This window comes from Apteryx rowi, unplaced genomic scaffold (genome assembly GCF_003343035.1).
Source record: "Apteryx rowi isolate R43461 unplaced genomic scaffold, aptRow1 scaffold_276, whole genome shotgun sequence".
In the NCBI taxonomy this organism is placed as follows: Eukaryota; Metazoa; Chordata; class Aves; order Apterygiformes; family Apterygidae; genus Apteryx; species Apteryx rowi.
This window is the reverse complement of record NW_020449152.1, coordinates 463,144-479,165: the sequence shown is the minus strand read 5'-3', so window position 1 is coordinate 479,165 and position 16,022 is coordinate 463,144. Positions and strand designations below refer to the sequence as shown.

The window sequence follows — 16,022 nt, the reverse complement described above, 5'->3', positions numbered from 1 at the left end:
ACCGAAACACGCTAGTTTTATGTCGGCTCCCGGAAAAACTGCGCCGCCTGGCCGGCTCCCACCGGGAGCGCCCCGCCTAGCGCGGTGCCCGCAAAGGGGGCAGGTACGGGACAAAGCGGCAACTAATCCCGCCTCTCTCTTTTCTTTTTTCACCCTTCTCAAAGCCACTGTGAAAATACAGAAAACACTAAACGCCCAGGCTGCTTAATTTATGGCAGCACACATCTCTGATTTTAATTCACATAGGTGAGAGGGTTTGCGGAGGACTGAAAATAAAACAAAAGATAAAAATTTAGTCCGAAAGCTTTTTTTTTGCATAGATCTTCCATTTTCAAAGTGTTGCCGTTCAAACAAATTAGGGCTTCATGATGTTTTCAGAGCTTGAGAGAAGTCAGCTGTGGGGTTGCTTAACTTGAAGCATGTCCATTAATGGATTAAAGTTAGAAAAATAAAGTTAATTCTCCTTCCATTAGAATGTTAAACTACTAAACATACATTAGGATATCCTGAGGAAGAGAGTTTAAAGACTTCCCAAGAGTACAAGCAAATTTAGTACAAGAGCGTTAAAATCTTTATCTTGCTGTGCACAGACCATGCTCCCTCATTAACCTTTCTTAGGATTCAGTCCTGTTTATTTAAATCAACAGCATTTGCTAGTGATTGTACCCTTAATAATTAGGATTCCTTGTGGAAATCAGAAGAGATTCTTTTTGAAAAAAAACTATAAAAGAATAATGCTCAAAGAAAACCTCATCATTAACACAATACCCAGAAGCTCCAATTATAACAATAAAGTCTATAATTACATATTATTCTTCAACTTCAACAGCAGTTCCATTACATAAAATATATACTTTAGGGAACAAAGGATAAACTGCAGGAAACAATCCTTCACTGGCAAGAGAATGATTCCTTATGAGGCCTTTTCTGTAACTTACTTTTATGATGTTCAGTATAATTTCAAAAAAGAAAAATGTGTGAAATATGAGCCATTATCTCCTCCAGTAATGAGATATACCAAAAAAAAAAAAAAAAAGGAGATGCCTGAGAGTATTTTTATCTCACGTTCAGTTAATTGAAGAAAGGGCAATGTGGCAGTACTCTCACTGCTATGGATTTTGCATTATAGGGACATTACAATGAGACTGCTGGATAATTGTGGATTATTGCTTCTCTGAATAGGTTATTAGTTTTTTTTCATTGTTTGAAATTTTCTTTCCCACTAAGGCAATAAAAATGTTAAACATTGGACTGAATGACATCAGCCTGTTCTGGAAAATCGATCTGATTGACATCTTCTATGTCTTTTTCACAGCTAACACTGTGTGTTTGTTTTTTATGAAATGGAAAGGGAGATAGAACAGCTATGAAACAAAAGCTCCTGGAAAAGTCTCAGTCGGAACTTTCCTAATGGAATTTACTTTCTCAATGCATATTTAATAAATATCAATAACAAACTCGAACAAACTCAATTGGCCATATAGATAGTTCTTTTCTCTCAGCAGTAATATTTACTTAGCTACCACCAGCTATTATGTCATTAGCATAGTAATCAGCATTTGTCACTCATTCTGAATTTAGTAGTGATAATCAAAGTTATCAGAGCAGATTATCTGAGGCGAGACTTCTTGAGATGAATAACCTTTACAAGAGAAGTATGTTTTATATATCTAGAAGTAGCCTTAGAGGTGAGCAGTGCCTGCAGTAGCTGGTAGTTTCACTGAATTTGTTAGGTATAGCCCACTTTCCTAAAGGAAGGAATTGTGAATTTGTAGAAGAGAGCATGTGACTAAAAATAATTGTTCTAGGATTTCTGTTAATAAGCATAAATGAAATCGTAGCATGGAACTGAGGTTTGTAACTAATTTCTTGCTGGTTGCAATCTCAGTTCCTGTGTGGAGTCTATTTTTTCTGAGGCTCTTACCCTAAATACTAGCAAAAACAATCTGAATTAATGACCATGACACTGCTTGGGATTATGATCTCTCACTTGGAAACTTCTCCTGTAAACAAAGTAAGAAAGATAAAAGACAAAGAAAGTAATGATGGGCTAGAGATTTCATGAATGTCTCAGAGTATTAGAAAACTGAAGTACATTTTACAAAGACAAAAATCTTAGATATGAATATTAAAATATAGAAAACCATTAGTTAAATGAACAAAAAACCCTGAAGAACAAAATGATTATTTTGATCAAAATATGGGAAAAGGCAGTAAGGCAAGAGATAAAAAACTTCTGAAATGTGAAGGGTCATCTGTCTTCATTATTGTGAATTCAGCTGCACAAGAATTTCATTAATGGCATGTTTAGGATAAATACGTATTTAAGATGACCTTAATGAATTGTGGTCGTTTGATTCAGAGCACTGCATATAGCTCTGAACCTGTCTAGTTTCAAGACAGTTCTAGTTTTGCTGCTTATGCAATATTGCTTGGCTTTTGTTTTATCTTTTTCTTTTGTCTACCCTCAGTGACTATGTACATCTCCCACAAAAGGAAAAATATTTAGTTAAAATTATTTTGGCTTGACAGTATTTAGTCAAAGTATTTAGTCAATAACCTTCAGAAAAACACGATTTTGTAAAATATTTAATTTTTCAAAAGAGAAGAGACTAAAGCTTGACAACAATCTCCAATTCGAGTCATTAATATTAGCCAGCGCTACCATTAAGCGCAGTAAATTTCAAGCAATTCGAGAAATCAGGAGGATTTTTAAAGCACTTGGAAATAACGAAGCTTTGGGCAGAGAGCCATGCTCACCCTTAAACACAGCGGGGCTCGCTCTCTGCTGTAACATTACAGCTTACGTTAGTTAGTAAGCGGGCGCAGATGGCACAGTGGCTTTTCCACTTTGAAGCAGAATTTAAATCCCTTAATTTCTGATCTGGGTCACGGCACTGAGCCCYACCGCAGCCGAGGGGGTAGGAGCACGGCATTCGTGCAGACAGCGACCGAGCCCCTGCCTGCTGATTAGAGAGAAGGAGGTACCAGGTCTGCCTTAAGAGGAAAAATATTCAGAGCCCCTCCTGCGTGGCTAGGGGCCGGCCACGGCGGCCATGTCCCCCCCGCTGCCCGGCCTGGGCCCGGGCCCAGCGCAGCCGGGAGGGCCGAGCGCTCGGACATCGGCTAGGAGGGGCTGCCGCTCCGACCCAAGAGTGGGCCTCGCCGTCAGGGGACCGTTCACTTCCGCGGGAGCGATTGGTTAGGCCTGGATCCAATATGGCCGCCAACGCGACTACCAACCCGTCTCAGCTCCTGCCGCTCGGTAACCAGTGCCGCCGCCGCTGCGGTGCCTCCGCTCTCTCCCGGTTGTTGTGGCGGCGGTGTGTGGGGAGGCTCCCCTCAAACGAAGGGCGAGGAGGGAGGGCGGTTTCTAGGCTCCCCTGGCGCCGCGCGTGGCGGGAGGTTTGAATGGGGGCCGGAGCGGTTGGAAGGCGAGAGGCGGAGTGCGCGTCACGCGCTGGTTGCCTCGCCTCGCGCGGCGGCGGGTGTGGCGTCACGGGCGGCGCGCGGCGGGTGCGCGAGGGCAGCGGTTGGAGCTCGACTGGGCGGGGCAGTGGTGGGGGTGCGGGGTGTCTCTGCGGCAGTGTGGAGACTTGGCTGTGCCGGCGCGGGAGCGAAGCGGGGCTCCCGCCCTCGGCGTGCGAGGGATACGTAAAAAAGTCGTGCCCGTCACGCCTTAAAGCTAGGTGGCTGCATGGTCCTAGCTCAAATGTCAAGTTTTCTTGGTGGAAGAACAAAATAAACCCCTAAAACTGAGGTAATGTGTAGTATAAGCTTTCTATTCCTCTGAGAGGAGGTGGTCAGGGAAGAAAGGTGAGGAGAACAGGCATATCTTGTCAATAAAACTTCTGTCTTGCGTCTTTTGTTAAATTGTGGGGACCTGGTACATTATAACACTCCTCGGGCTGCTCAGGAGCAATGTCTGGATTGGTAAACTGTTCAGTTTCTGGCAAATGTTAATTGAGAGAAGTTTTAAATTTCTGTCTTGGGGTGGGGGGAATAATAATGAGCCTTTAAGAATGGAGAGCATTCAAAGAAATTATTCATAGCTTTAATTTGGATGCAGCACAAAGATATGCTGAAGATTATCTAACTTTGATGCTGAGCAATCACATACTAATTAAACATACAACTAGCAGCAATAGTAATATGTCTTCACCAAAGTAAGTATGTCTATACAGTACTGTTACCTTAAAGACTTGTAATATTAGTAGTAAGCTGTGTAAGGAAAACGCTTATTTTTCTCTGTCTTACTAGTGTCCTTGACAACTACTCTTTTTCATCATAATGTTAAACTTTCTGCTTAGAAGCGTGTTTTTAATCCCTTTTTTTTTTTTTTTTAATTTACAGAACTTGTGGACAAATGCATAGGTTCACGCATTCATATTGTGATGAAGAGTGATAAAGAAATCGTTGGAACGCTTCTAGGATTTGATGACTTTGTCAGTATCCTTTGATGGAACTGTTTAAGGCTAAACTTTATGTTTAGGCTTAATTCATTTGTTGCTTTTAAGAGTTCGGAGTTCACTGAGTAGAAACTTCTTGTATTGATTAATATGTTACTCTGATTTTATTTTATAGATAAAATCACACTTCCATGTAAAATGAAAATAATTTAAAGGTTCTGTGCCTTATTTTCCTTGAAACTAGACTTTCAGATATGGTGTTAGAAGATGTTACAGAATTGTAAGTATTATTTCTTTCTCTTGTGACTTTTTAAACTTTGTTTTCCCAAGTTACAAAAACATGGTATCAGCAAAGTGTTCTGATATTTTTGGAAAGCTTGCTGACAGAATAATTCAGACCTTAGAGTTAAACTAGAGGATGATCTATTGAGGACAGCCATGTCATAGACCATCTGTTTCCTGGTTTATCTTGGTAAATATTTTTAATGAAGCTCCTAATTTATAGCCTTAATTTTGCATAGGTTCTGTGTGGAACTCTCCAGTAGTTTGTTTTTAAGTCTTCGTAACATATAGGCAAAAATTTGGAAACTTGGCACACTTAAGGATAAGTATTTATTACTTTGTCTTGCAATCTTGCTATTTGAAACCTATTTTGAGTATTAGTGGTAGTCAAGATTTTGGTAAGATTTAGAGAGTAAGTCCATGTCTTTATGTACCAAGAAGAAAAGTACAGTAGATCTCTTTAGTCTTCAGGTAGCTTTCTTTACCCAGATGGCCAATGTATAAAAATTATGTTGTGACATAGCTAATGTATTTGTTACTTCTGATAAATTCTATTGTAGTATAGAGCTTTGTGTCAGTACTATAATCAAAACTATAATCATTTTCCATAGTTACATGTTCTTATTTACTTGCATGTTGTTTTTTTTTTCCCCCATCATGCTGTTTCAGTGAAATTACACCTGAGGGCAGAAGAATCACAAAACTAGACCAGATTTTACTAAATGGAAATAACATAACAATGGTAAGTCATCATGGCAAAGAGACTGCATGCATTTATTTTCTGTACTTGTTGAATTCAATTATTGCTTGATTTGCTACTTCAAGCTGAGTGTTCCATTACTTAAGCTGCTTCAAGTAGCTTCAGGGACATATATGTATATGACTGAGGCTAGAGAAGCGATCTTATTGCCATACTTGTCACATGTTACAGTTTAAAATTCGTGAAAATAGGATGACCATAATTTCATTTTGGTGAATCCTTTTCTGGTCTTCAGATGTGTTAGGGAGTTGCTTCTGGCTTTGGAATCTTCTTTGTAGCCTGGTTGATATAGTGGCTTTTGACTCATGAGTGCTTGGCTGTATAATTATGTAGGGCAGGATGCTTTTAAATTGCATCCATTATTTTATGTACAGATGCAGCAGTTTGGATGTTTATACTCTTGTCAAGTCATTCAACTGTTAAAATAGCATGTGATGCCCAGGGAGCAGTGCCTTTATGTGCTCTGAGAAAAGATACAGAGGTCTGTTGGGCTATACTGAACTAGAAGCACTATGATTTTAGTTTACTGCATGTTGATATATGTAGACCAGGACTGAACCAATAATTGAATATTGTGATTATGCATCCCTAAGCTGAATTCTGCAACTTTCTAGACACTTTACCACAAAGATAGACCTATTACAGTAGTTTTTTTGCTTATTTACATAGATGGCTGCAAAGTCAGGGCCTACTACATCTGAATATAAGGGCATTCCTAGTTCTGTGAGAAGAGGAAGAAGACAGACTTGAGTCTAGGCTGACTCTCTGAAGGAAGAATAACCTCCACATCACTGCTTTCTTACTCTGTGTCCCAGCTTTCTGAGCAAGTGCCATCTTGCCTTGATTTCTAAGCCTTTTCCACTTTGGCTATTCTCCTGATTCCTTAACAAATAGTGCATATTCTGACTTCTTGTATGGGGTGAAATTACGGTCATCCAGTAGATGTGGTAGTATCTTGCCCTTAAAGCAGAAGTTGCTGATTCTTAGAGTGCAAGTATTGGGCAATACATCTTGTATCTATTTTTGAGGCAAATCTTCTCCAGGTAAAAAATTTATGCTTTAGGTTTTTTTTTTTTTAACCCCTCTTCCCAAATAAGGAAAGATCTTTGCCTTTAGAAGCTCTCAGCTAATTATTAAGAAAATCTTGGTAAAAGCAATGTTTGACTGAAATTTTTTTTTCTTATTCATATTTTTCCTTTTGTATTGTTCAGTTCCTTATTTTCTTCACAGGAAAATACTGTGTTGACTTATTTCCTGCTATGTTTAGAAGGATTCAGGCTCTTTATAAGCCTTTGCACTCTGCTTTGCAATAAAAATTGGAAAGAGGAAATGAATTTCCCAATATAGTAACAGTCTGGGGAAGAACCACTAATTGGAGAAAAGCTTCTTGACAGGAAGCATACTCTTTGTCCTTTTAAAAATGAACTGTAGTCTTTGTAGGCAGAATCATCTTCTTGAATTGAATAACAAATAACATTATGATATATAGGAACTCTCTAGTATTAAACTTTTTTTGTATTCTGGAGTTTCTTTTTGACACCTGTGCTTCTCTGGCAGTTACTAACTTGCCCTTTTGGGAGGGTAGGATAATATCAAATACAAAAAACATTTTTGTGTTTTGCTGTGAATTCTCCATCTGCTAAAATGTTAAGCAAGAAGCGACAGATGCGGGTTTGTATAACTCATCCATGGCACTAACACAAAACCGTCTTACTCTTTTATAGCTGGTTCCTGGAGGAGAAGGACCTGAAGTATAAATTGATCCATTTGTCATCTATGAAGACAAGTTATATATGTATTCTAAATAGAGCTTTTGGGGTATGGGTGTGGGGGGAGGTTGTGTTTTGTTTTGTTTTTACACACATTTGAAGTTGATATTTGATAAAAGACAAAGACTTTCTCTTCAGGAAAGATGCATTGCTAATGCTGACTTTGTAAGTTGAAATCATGACTTTCTTGTAAAGGCACACTAATCTGTTCTGAATAAAAGGCTTTCTTTTTGTTAATTATTTTGCTTGGTTATGTAAGTGCACAAGTTTAAGATGATTTTGCAACTGTTTCATGGAATGCAAAATAACAGCTTATGTTCCAGTTGCTGTCAATCAGTCTTTAGTTTTCTATATATGTTGCATTTGTTTATATCACAAGTCTATGTAAAAGTTCATGAGCCAAGACGTTGTACTACTTTGGAGTGCAGGCAGAGATTAAGCTGGATCATTTGTTTAAATGCTACTTGAAGCTGAATCACCTGAAGCCAAGGTGAATGTTATGAAGTGTAGTATAATTCTGAGAAGTTTGCAAAGTGGATGTATCTTTGAAGTTCAGGATCTTCTGGTTCTGCTGTCCCAGAATAGTTGGGATTGGAAGGGACCTCTGGAGATCATTCAGGTTCATCTCTCTTGAACTTCTTTTACTTGGTAGATACACTTTCTTACAGTAAAGACACTTTAATCATCATTGTTAATCAAGAAAAGATCAGGCCTAGTTCATGTTCAGGAAGAAAAAAGGCTAGTCTTACAACTTTTCACTCATTTACTGGAGACCACATTTTCACCGCTAAGTGGTGTTGTGTGTACTTAAATTAGAAGTTGCCCAGGCTTTCTTGCATGGTTTAGAGTAGTTATTTCAGAGTAAATATGTTCTTTTGGATGTTTCTGTGATCCAAACAGAAACATGACAGATATTGGAGGAAACCTCTACTTTGGGAGAGGTTTGATAAAGTAAGGAACTGGTGCGTTTATTTTATTATGACGGATAAGAAACTAACATGATTATACATTATGCCCACTGCAGCTTATGCCCTGCTCTCCTGATACATAATGCCCTACTCTACTGATTCCTATGTTTAAATCTCTTTGGAGAAGAATCACAACTGCCTGCTGTTACTACAGAGGCAAGCAGGGTAGAGTATGGACTCCTAGGGATAGTAAATGCCTTGACTTCTTCCCATCACTAGAAGAGGAAAGAAGAGTTGAAGAAAGGGGCTCAGGAGCAGGAGACTGTAATGAAGTTGTATTAGATCCTTTTGCCCTGCTTTATCTGTCTGAGAAAAATTGTTTGCTAGCTGGGTCTTAGCTTGAAGTATATTGAGAAGGACTTCTTGTTTTGGCCTTCTAAAGGAGAAAGACGCCCCCTCTCTTCCCTCCCACAGAAACATGCTACATTGAAATATATTTGCTCTGAATGTATGAACTGCTTTTGTACTGCTCAGATTAGACAGTGACAGTCTATACCTTGGCTCTCTGAATGGTTTTTCATTTTTTTGTCCCTACTTCTCCAACTTTTTTTTTTTTTTAACATATCATCAGAAAGTCAGAGGTTTTTTTTTTTAACTTTCATTTGATTAGAATCATTTCATCTGTTGGTTTTGCCCCCAAATACTTTATCAGTTGAATTCTTTTCTCAGAATGCTTGAAAGATAGTGTAATACTATTTTGAATCTCTGTCTTTCTCTCTTTCTTTTTTCCCTAACCTTTGTAGTCACAATGGGAGATACCTTTTGCACAAGTGTATCTTGTAGCTGGGCTTTCTTGTGAAGGATGTTGTAGTGACTTTTTTTCTTAACGACTGAATAACACCTGTTTTAAGCATTTATCATGGCATCAGTATTTCTAAAAGGAAAAATTAATAAAATTAAAGAGAATGTGACACCTACTTATATCTTCAGACTAACTTTCAGAGCATGTTCTGATCTATGTGAAGTATTTTGGATTTCTCAGAGTTGTTTAGCTTTCAGACTACCACCAGTGTGTATATGTGCAAGAATCTCATTTGACTTATTTTTTTTTTTCCTGGAATAAGATTCTGTAAATCTTCTGCTGTATGCATTTACTTCCTACTTCACTCAATGTTTTGAAAATGTTCTTAAATTGAAGAGGGATTCCATGCTTGGGAGAGAAAAAGAGCAAATTTTGTCTCAAAGCGACTTTTCATAGGCAAGGCAAACTTTTGTTTTGACAGCACAAGTATTTTATTCTCTCAAGATTTTGTTATCTCTAGAATAAAAATTTGGTATTGCCTCACTTCCTTCTTGTCTGTGGTTGTGTTTTTATCACCCCTTCAGAGGAAGTGCTAAGACTATTTTCTCTTAGGAAGATATTCTGATTCAGGACTTTGAGGTCTGCAGGCATCACTTTAAAGACAATTTTTGAGCATCCAAATGCTGTTAAACATTTATAATATGAAAGGAAAGGTTTAACTTTTTGAACTTAGAATTTCAAGTATTCCAGTCTGATCTGCTTTGATTTGCGGTTCTCATTCAATATTCTTATTGCTTGTTGCTTTGAAAGTACAATTAAGCTTTTATTTTAAATGGACTGTTTATTTTTATTCTGGAAGTCTAGTATTTAATCATGTTGCTACTGTACTTCCTTTAGAAGTTTTTGACACTGTGCTGTAATGGTACCCTAAAGTAGCAATCTGGAAAACAAGTCAGTCATCTAAGGCTCAGGTACTATTTTAGGTTTTAAAAAATACACACAACTTGAAAAGTTAAAAGCACGGTGTTCATCAGGTTAAAATAACTTCTTTATGCTCATGACATACAGAGTGATGGGTCCTTTTCTTTTTATCTTTTTTTTTTTTCCCTCCCTCCTTTCCTCTTAATGATGGCACTGGATACAGTGATCTTTAACTCTTCTACGTGACTTGACTAACAGTACTGTCTGGTAGTATGGATATGGTTCCTTTCCATGTACTATTTTGTCTTACTCACAGAAATCTGAATATTGCTGTTGGAAATGTTTGCTGTGTTTGTCTAACTATTCATACAAAAAACTCCTCCCAAACCCTAACTTTTTTTTTTTTTTAACCATATGAAATGAAACAAGATTCCTTGATTACTGTTGGCTTTTGACATGTTTTTCATCCTTAGGGAATTGCACAGCAATTCTGTCATACGGTTTCTGTGGAACTGATGAACACTTTGCATGCCTGTGTTCAAATATGAATGTTAACAAAAGCTCATACAGTTCATGATCATAGATTTATGGATACTTAATGTATGTGATAGTCTTATTTTTGTAATAATGCTTAATTCTTTTTATTTCCTCCACAGGAACTAGTAAGTCAGTCCATTTTTATTACTTGCGGCTTTTCTGTATCAGCAAGCTTTGAAAAGCAGAAAAACTGTATCAAATGCACAATTATGATGGTGATTTTAAAATATTAAGTTGCTTAATCTTAGGAGAAGCATATGTGACTGTGAATGAGAATCTGTAGTACAGCATTGCTAACATTTGCTAAAAAAACATTTCTAAGAGTGAAACATTTGCTTTATAAATTATACTTGAGGACCATTTCTGATGCTGTTAAATTAATTGAAAATTTTTCACTGGTTTCAGTGGTTATGCAAGTTTAATTTCTATTCACATGTGAAAACTGATGAGAAGAGAAACCCACATTTGAAGGAAGATCTTGTTTACTTAGGCTAATCAAACCGGGAACCTGCTACTTTAAAATTATTCTTAAAGTATTTGGAGGATTGGTTAAAGGCAAATAGGTAAAGTTGATCATAGGCTCCTACATCAGCTGTAAGTTTTGGATATAGTCAGCAGGCCGTCCCAGATCTTTTTGGAGTCTAATTGGAATGTGTAAGTTGTAAGACTTAGCTCTGTGATGAGCTGACAGGCCATGTTTCTGAAAAGTGCAAATGCTGTAAGTTTTGTTTCTTGCATGGCAGCGTCTCTTCTCACTACTAGCAACTATACAGTTAGGTAAAAGACAAAGTTGTTGACTTAGGTGTGTAGCTATCAAAAATAGCTGTCAGTGTTTCGACACTATGCAGATCCTTTCCATAAAGCTAGTGCTGGCATGTATCTTAAAGAATTCAGCTACTCCTCTCTTAAACTCATTTAAACTTTTGTCTTCCACTACATACTTGACAATATGTTTCACATGCTTTGGATGAAAAAGTATTCCCTTTAAAAAAGGAGGGAGAGAGAGAGGAGGGATAGAAAGTCTGTTGTCTGCCAATGTTCTAGGCTGCTCACTCTTTCCTCTTGCAGGCTGACACCCCCCAATCCCACCCCCCCAAAAAAAACTTTTTTTTTTTTTTCTTCAGAGCTCAGTCTTTCCTGCCCTCTGGCACCTTTGGTCATCTCTTGAAGTCTCCATAGGTGGATGAATAAAGCTAATTTATTCATTTTTATTATTTTTTAGAGATTTGATAGTCTTTATACACAAGTAATTTAAAACTCGAACATATGTTTATGCTCATTATCAGTTACTCTTTTTTTAATTAAAATGAAAACTAATGCTAAGTAAGAAATATATTGAAAGTAACTATTAGTGTCCTAATCTTGTTCAATTCCAAGAGATCCTTGGTGAGAATGGAAACTTTGTATAAAAAATTAGGGCCATTTTCCAAGGTGTTTTTCTAGGTCTGAGCACTGAAATATTTCTGTCATATGTTGGTGCATTTGGTATCATTGACTTTAGTAGAACACACAGACTTAAACTAGCTGAGGATCTGGTGATAGGTTTTTATACAATACCTAATGCGGTGTTGTGGATTACTTGTTTTCTGAAATAAAGACTGCAATGGAGCCTCTTCATAGGACACTGAATCCGTGATCTGGAAATTGTACTGATAGTGACATTAAAGAATTTATGCTCATAGCTTCACTGACTCCTTGCAGCCCCTTAAGTGAATTAAGGGCTTGGACAGTAAGGCACATTCTTTTTTGTTACAGTACTACATATAATGATAGAAGTGTTACATTACCAATTACAACAAATGCAGTTTGCTTTGGTGCTTGAAAAATCTGTTGTTTTAAATGGATTTTGCACAGGTAATGCTAATTGTATGGCTTGAATGAAATAGGATCTTGTAATACATATAGTCTGAAGTATATAAGGACTTTATATCATTGTGGTTTGCAGCTGGAGTGGGGGGATTAGTTAATTATCTGCAAAATTTTATATTTTAAATATGAACAAAGCAATATAACTGGAACACTTTCATTTTTACAAGAGAAAATTATATATTATAAAGTTAGTTGTGTAGCACTACTTATCTATCAGATTTCCCTTTTTATGATTAAGATATTATCTATTTATTGAAGACAATGAGTCTAGCCCAAGTACTGAAACACCTCAGTTTTGGGAACAGTATTAGAATTTATCTAAAATTTTCAGGTGCTAACTATCTGTTCAATTTATGCTTGTTAAGTTTGAGAGACTACATGATGTCCTCTGAAAAGCTACATACTGCTGCTAATTGATATTTTCATTTGTAGACTTTGTTTTTTCTATACTCCAAATTCACATATAAATAATTTTATGTAAGAAGAAAAAGATACATTAATGTTCATGATACATTAATTTCCTCAAACGGTGTAAGCACATACCTAAATTCCAGTAAATTCAGCATTAAACTTTCTGAGTATTGCTACAAGCTGTTTTGACTAATAAATGTAAATGGTCAGCTTTGTATTAAAAATATATGTATGTGTGATAAATATGTAATAGCACACAACAAGTTACCAGGCAACTGCACGCCCCAGATATGGTAGGAGGCACAAAGCACCTGGTCTGTTCCTTTCAATTAGTGGAAAAGTACAGATCCTCCTGTGACCTCAATTATTGTATCTAATATATGAATAAGAATATTATTCTGCTCCTCTCACAGTGGGAGAAACACTGTGTGTGTTTCTGCAGTGTACGAGAATCAACAAGATTTTTTTTAAATTTCTACAATAGTTTTTTTTTTTTTTTTTTTAAGTAATTTAAAAACTAATTTACCCCAAGCCAGATTTCAGGATTCTCATTTTCAGCTACAAGTTATTTTACAATTACACAACTGTGTAGACTGTATTGAGAATGAATATCTTCTATGTGACATAGTTTATTTTCAGTGTCCTAGACACTTCTGCTGATTTAATGCCTTCATTTGCTAGTCGTAACTGGCAGCAGACCTAATGCCTATTAGTTTCAAGGTGCCGTTGAGAAGATAGTTTGCCTATGTTCTAACTGCTGTTGTGGACATTGTTTCCATAGCTTGCAAGTAACATATGCAAAGTATCTTCTCCTATTAATGCTGCATTTTTTTAATCTGGAAGAATGTTTCTGTTCTTCCCCATAGATATATGTTGATCTGGAATATCATGCTATTGCAGAGTTCTTGGTCTATCTAGTTACAGATTATTCATTTTGTGTATTTATAAATGTGTATCTACCTGCATATACACTGATTAATATGCAAATGTTTAATATGCAACCGTTACAGAAGTAAGCTATTTTGCTGGTTATGGTGTTTGGCCTCAGTCAGTTGTTTTACTGTCTAATAAATCTCTGACAGAGAAAGGGAATATCGGAAAAGAGATGAGTTAGGTTTTATACAAGAAATCTTTTTTTGTGAGATTTAAGAGAACATAATTTTGGAATAATGATTTACATAGTGCTTACAGTGATCTGTGGGCCTAATGTTTTGCAAGAAACTAAGGTGTTGATCTTACAAAGTGTTTTATGTGAATCAGTTTATCCATGTTTAATCTCTTTCCATTGTGCTTGACAAAGAAATGAATTTATATGTGTAGACATGTGCATATACATACACAGTTGTAAGTGGCACAGCTGGGGACATAAATGCTTATGTTTATGGTTGGTGACTATAGAAATACACAAAAGGGAGGGGAATAGTGAGAGAAGAATCTTGAAAGATAATCTAGTGTCTCTCTTAGCCCAAATGATCAACTGTCTGTATCATTCCTGGCAAAAGCTTGTCTAAGTAAGTATTCTTACTTTTGCAAAGTTTTTTTTTCTGATCCCTGCCCTAAGTTTTCCAGGGTGTAATTTAAGCTCCATTTTTCAGTGTCCTGTGTACAGTGGATGTGCAGAAAAGCTACCTTTTAGATGTTTAAACATTGTTAATTCTCTTCAGTCTTCTCCTCCCTATTAACATAGCAGCTTCGTCTTTTATTTTTTTCTTTAAATCAGGCTTTTATAGATTGCTGATCATCCTTGTGAATTTCCTGTAGGCTCCCCCCAATTGGCCTACACCCTTCTTGAAATGCAGTGCACTATTTGGAGGGTTCAACAGCTCATCTCCATGAAGCATGGTGCAAAAATACTGTATGGAGGCACTAACTCAGGTGTGGTATAAATGTGATGGGTTATCACTGGGCCTTTCAAATAGTAAGAAATGGTACATGCAGTTAGGTTACAGGAACAGGAAATGGGGCTGGTACGCTGGGTGTTCAAGCTTGCAGTGCAGCTCTGTGGGCTTTGGATGCCAAAAAGAAGTATGAGGCTCAGAGGGAACTGCTGCTGTATCTTGAGTGAAATGTAGATAGATGTTAAATGACTTAGAAGTTTTCGAAGTCAGAAATGGAAGTCAGCTGTCTGCTTCCAGATTGCCCATGAAAATCATTTTGCACTTCCCTTCCTTATACAACTTTTTTATTTGCATTGTATATTGTCTAGCAGCCTTTATCTCAAAATTAACATATGCTTGTGTGATAGGCAATGTAATCATCTCCATAATAATAGGCATACTCCAAGTCATGTAAAATGTCAGCATTTAGAACAGAGCCATGATAAATTATCAATATGGCTGTTGCTTACCATGCCTTCCATATTACAGCTGATTTAATCGTTGATGCCATTTCTTCAGACTTCAAGCTGTGACATCTGATTTTGTTTTAGGTTGTGTTATGAAATTGCTGATGGCGTTGTCCTAGCCCGCTGGATAAAGAGTAACAAATACTATATGTATTATCTGTGTGTGTGTGTTATCAGTGTGATCAGCAGACAAACAGCATTCCGTTCAAATCAGAAGGGAAGAAAGTTGTGCCAGTTTGCCTAGGTTCTCTAATACCATACGTCTTTCTCCCACTCATCCTATTGTATTTTCCTCCTTGTTTAGGATCAGTTAATGACTGGAACACAGTTACACCTTTGAAAACTGCTTGTGACTATAGAAAAGAGATTTGTTGGTTTCCTTGTATAATAAGTGGACATTGAAGAAGTTGCATGCTGCTCATCCCTAAAGCAGAGCTGCATTAAGTAGGAGTGTGTTATTGGAAAATAAAATAGAACTGAGCTCCTATAGGCAAAAATGTGTTGATGAATCCTGCCATGCAGTGCTATGTAATATTAATCAAGACATAGCGACTGTCTTACCACCTGAAAACAAATCCATTGCTAAAACAATATTTCTTCCAGGTCTCTCAAAGCAACTGATCAACTTCACAGATGAGAATGTGGAGCTAAATATTGAAGCAGTAAGGGCTGTTCTTTTTTCCCCATTTTTGAATAGCAAAGCCTTTATAATAGTTTTTAAATCTGTAGCAGCTTCTTTCACCTCCTTATTAGCACATTAACAGAACAGAGTCTGTACTTTTTCCTTCTGTATGGCTTTACAAAAGAAAATATTGGTTGTGGTCATTGTTTACTTGTTTGAAAAAAATGGTACATTGATCAGTGCAACTGCAGCAAACTTTGCATAAACAATTTAGAGTTTTCCTGCACTGATACTCGTTAGAAAAAAAAATCAAAGCATGAAAATATTGCTTTAGGGAACAAGCTATACTTGTTTTCAGAAAACATTTTATAATAATAAGTGGAACATA

General features: G+C 36.9%; 1 protein-coding gene across 3 annotated transcripts; it reads left to right on the top strand.

Annotated features, from left to right (window-relative positions):
• The first annotated feature begins 2,597 nt into the window (after positions 1-2,597).
• On the top strand, positions 2,598-9,474 carry LSM5 (LSM5 homolog, U6 small nuclear RNA and mRNA degradation associated). Of its 3 annotated transcripts, none has more exons than XM_026068586.1 (5): positions 2,598-3,265; positions 4,354-4,449; positions 4,662-4,689; positions 5,361-5,433; positions 7,176-9,474. In XM_026068586.1, the coding sequence occupies exons 1-5, from the start codon at positions 3,220-3,222 to the stop codon at positions 7,206-7,208; spliced, it is 276 nt and encodes a 91-aa protein (XP_025924371.1). In that variant the 5' UTR covers positions 2,598-3,219; the 3' UTR covers positions 7,209-9,474. The 3 variants fall into 3 exon arrangements, with proteins under 3 accessions (XP_025924371.1, XP_025924373.1, XP_025924372.1); XM_026068588.1 differs by lacking the exon at positions 2,598-3,265 and adding an exon at positions 3,554-3,816; XM_026068587.1 differs by lacking the exon at positions 2,598-3,265 and adding an exon at positions 3,555-3,760.
• The last annotated feature ends 6,548 nt before the right edge of the window (positions 9,475-16,022 follow it).

Bases quoted from the DNA above. Each gene is read 5' to 3' on its own strand.
- LSM5 (XM_026068586.1), top strand. From the start codon at position 3,220: ATGGCCGCCAACGCGACTACCAACCCGTCTCAGCTCCTGCCGCTCG. The intron at 3,266-4,353 runs GTAACCAGTGCC...TTTAATTTACAG, and splicing joins GTCTCAGCTCCTGCCGCTCG to AACTTGTGGACAAATGCATA. The intron at 4,450-4,661 runs GTATCCTTTGAT...CTAGACTTTCAG, and splicing joins AGGATTTGATGACTTTGTCA to ATATGGTGTTAGAAGATGTT.